Raw genomic sequence first — 2748 nt, 5'->3', positions numbered from 1 at the left:
CTGTGTTTCATGGTGGTATTTTGCAAGGCTCGAAGACCAAGTCACAGCTGATTCCCAAGTATTGCAGGTCTCATTATCAAGGGATTGGGAAGGCAGCAAACCCACAAAAAAATGTATTCACCTCTTTTGAAGGGTCGGGAGCAAGAAAGGGAGGCAAAACAGAGTTGTAGTGCTAGACAAAGTCAAGACAATGGAAAGTGCAATGGCTAAGCATAACTAGTGAAAATGTCTGCTTTCCACTGCTGTCCCACATTTTCCAGACTGCTTGTGAACCCCCAAAACTGAGCCCAAGGAGGAGATTTAGAGCCCTGACATTTTTCTTGCAGAAGAACAAGAGAGAAAAGCAATTGAACTGCTGCTGTATCTGGACTTCCCTGCCAGGGATTCTTACAGAAGTGCTGTGAAATGTGACACTACAAGTTGTAGCCTGTAATAGGTGCTAGAGTGTAATTACAATTCTCTTTGAATCATGCAGGTGAAGAAATCCTGTGTTTCTAGGCAAAATTAAAGGATGTAGTTCTAACTAGACTTCATTGCATAATTCTGGGGAAGTTTCTCCAAATCACAGGAAATAGAGAATGGGAAAGAAGAGGAGGCCTGGGGGTGGATGGTTGGCCTAGCAGTTCAGGCACCGATGGGGCTGTTTGGACCCCATCTGACTGCCTGATTTTGAGGGCCAGCTCTGCTCCCAATTCCAGCTGTTTGCTAATGCCTGCGCAGGGAAGCAGTGCTGGCAACTCAGGTGGCTGAGACCCTGCCATCCCGGTGACTGACACGGATTGAGTGACTGCCTTCAGCATGGCCTGGCCCTGGTTGGTAGAGGGCATCTGGGGGAGTGTGTAGTGGTGTGAACCAGTAGATGGAAGGACACAATCCCTCTCCCTCAAATAAAACTAAAAAAAAAAAAAAAAATGGAGGAGTCTTCGTAGCCAATACAGAACGAGTCTGGGATTATCTGTGATGTCAGTAAAGGGGTCAGCAGGCAGTGGTTTACTATGCAAATTACAGTGCAGTGTACATGGCAAGGTTTTAGGGCTTCTGTGCCAAGGCTGTGACAACTGAATGTCCAGAGGCACATGTACTGTGCCACTGTCCCCTCTACCTAGTGTGCCTGAAAAGCAACCCACAATGGAGACATCTGGGTAGCTGGTGCACCCTGGGAGTTTCCAGGCCAACAACTTCTTGGGTATCCGTTGCCAACTAAGGTAACTGTTGCTGCCTGGGTGGCCAAGGGGCGCCTGAGACGGGCGGCAGTGGGAGAGGGTGGGGCTGGAGGGTGTACTTGGGCTGAGAGTTAGAAGTCATCTGTACCCTGGCCTGGTAGGCACACCTGTAATTAGGGGAGAGACTACAGTGATCCTGGCTGTCACGAAGAGTGCTGGGGATTTCCCTGCCTTCCAGGGCTGGTTGGCTGGCTGGGTTCCCAGTCTACCCACACATCCTCCCTTTGCCCATTCATATACCTGCAGGGTAACAACAGCAACCACCACCAAAAAAACCATGGCACATGGCAGCAGAAGATCCGTGCTTAGCTCCTCATTCTAAGATTTCTTGCTACTGGGGTCTCCGTTTTTCTCACTGTTAAAGACAGTCACGATACCTGCCCTTGCTATTTTCTGAGATTATCAGAAAAATAAAACTCAATGATGGGGATACAGGGACTTAGACGTGCAAAGTAGTCATAATTGCAAAGTCCTGCTGTACTTCAGTTGTCAAGCCCTTGGCTATGGGAAGGCAGCCTGAGGCTCATCTGCTGTTAGCTCTGCAGCTGATGAGCTTGTCAGTGAGGTACTGGTGCCCTACTCACCCCAGGTCCCCAGCTTGCTACGGCAGCCCCCTCCCCACAGCCTAACAGTTCAGAAGGGAAGACCAGTACCGTGGTCCCTGGGAACGCAGAGAACACTTTTTTGCCCCATGGGGGTTGGGGCAAAACCTGGACGCCCCGTTTAAACCTGCCTGGGGATTGGCCCTGCTCTCACAGGTGAAGGTTTTGCACAGACAAATCAACTCCATGGATACTTCAATTTCTTTAAGAATCGTATAACTTTATTATGAGCAATGCGGGCAGAGTTTGTCGAAGAGATACTCGGCCATCTGACTGTCCTGGCTGCCCATCTTGCGCAGGTTGGTCAGATAGTCTCCCAGCTCCTTGAGGTGCTGGACCTGCTGGTGCAGGTAGTGGGTCTCCAGGAAGTGGCGGAGCTCCGGGTCATCCCTGACAGTGGCCAGCTGGTGCAGGTCCAGGAAGCTCTGCTTGATTCTCTTGACCAGCTTGAAGGCGCTCTCCAAGGCGTGCAGGCCACTGTCCCAGTGGCTGGGCTGAGGCGCGGGCACTTGGCAGAGCATGATGCGGCCTCCACGCTGGTTCTGCATTCTCGCCATCTTCTCTGTGCGCTCCCTCTCCATCAGCGAGCGCTTGAGGAATTAGCGGGGCGAAGCCCTTGAGCGCCACGTAGTTGCGGTTGAAGTAGAAGGCCATGGCCTGGGTCAGCTGGGACGCATAGAGCTGCAGCTGGGCATGGACGACCACTGCAGTCTCACACTCGGGATGGTAGGTGTGGCGCACCTGCGAGGGTGAGGCAGCCGGGGTGGGCAGTGCAGGCTGTGAGAGTGTGAGGAACAATTCCACAAAGGCATTGTGAGCATGTGGGATGCACTGAAGCTAACAGCAGCGCTGGCGGTGGCAGGTGCACCCAACGATGAGCAGTTGCTCAGTGTGAGGCTGCTATAAGTCTGGTTCCAAGGCCA

The 2748-nt window shown here is 52.1% G+C and overlaps 1 protein-coding gene across 1 annotated transcript; it reads right to left on the bottom strand.

Annotated features, from left to right (window-relative positions):
* Positions 1–2049: 2049 nt before the first annotated feature.
* On the bottom strand, positions 2050–2382 carry FTHL17 (ferritin heavy chain like 17). The gene has a single exon (XM_012927746.2). It carries the CDS (start codon positions 2380–2382, stop codon positions 2050–2052), a length of 333 nt encoding a protein of 110 aa, XP_012783200.2.
* Positions 2383–2748: the final 366 nt, after the last annotated feature.

The sequence above is a fragment of the Ochotona princeps genome, chromosome X (genome assembly GCF_030435755.1).
Source record: "Ochotona princeps isolate mOchPri1 chromosome X, mOchPri1.hap1, whole genome shotgun sequence".
Classification (NCBI taxonomy): Eukaryota; Metazoa; Chordata; class Mammalia; order Lagomorpha; family Ochotonidae; genus Ochotona; species Ochotona princeps.
The sequence above is the reverse complement of the archived record's forward strand: the minus strand, read 5'-3'. Positions and strand labels throughout refer to the sequence as shown.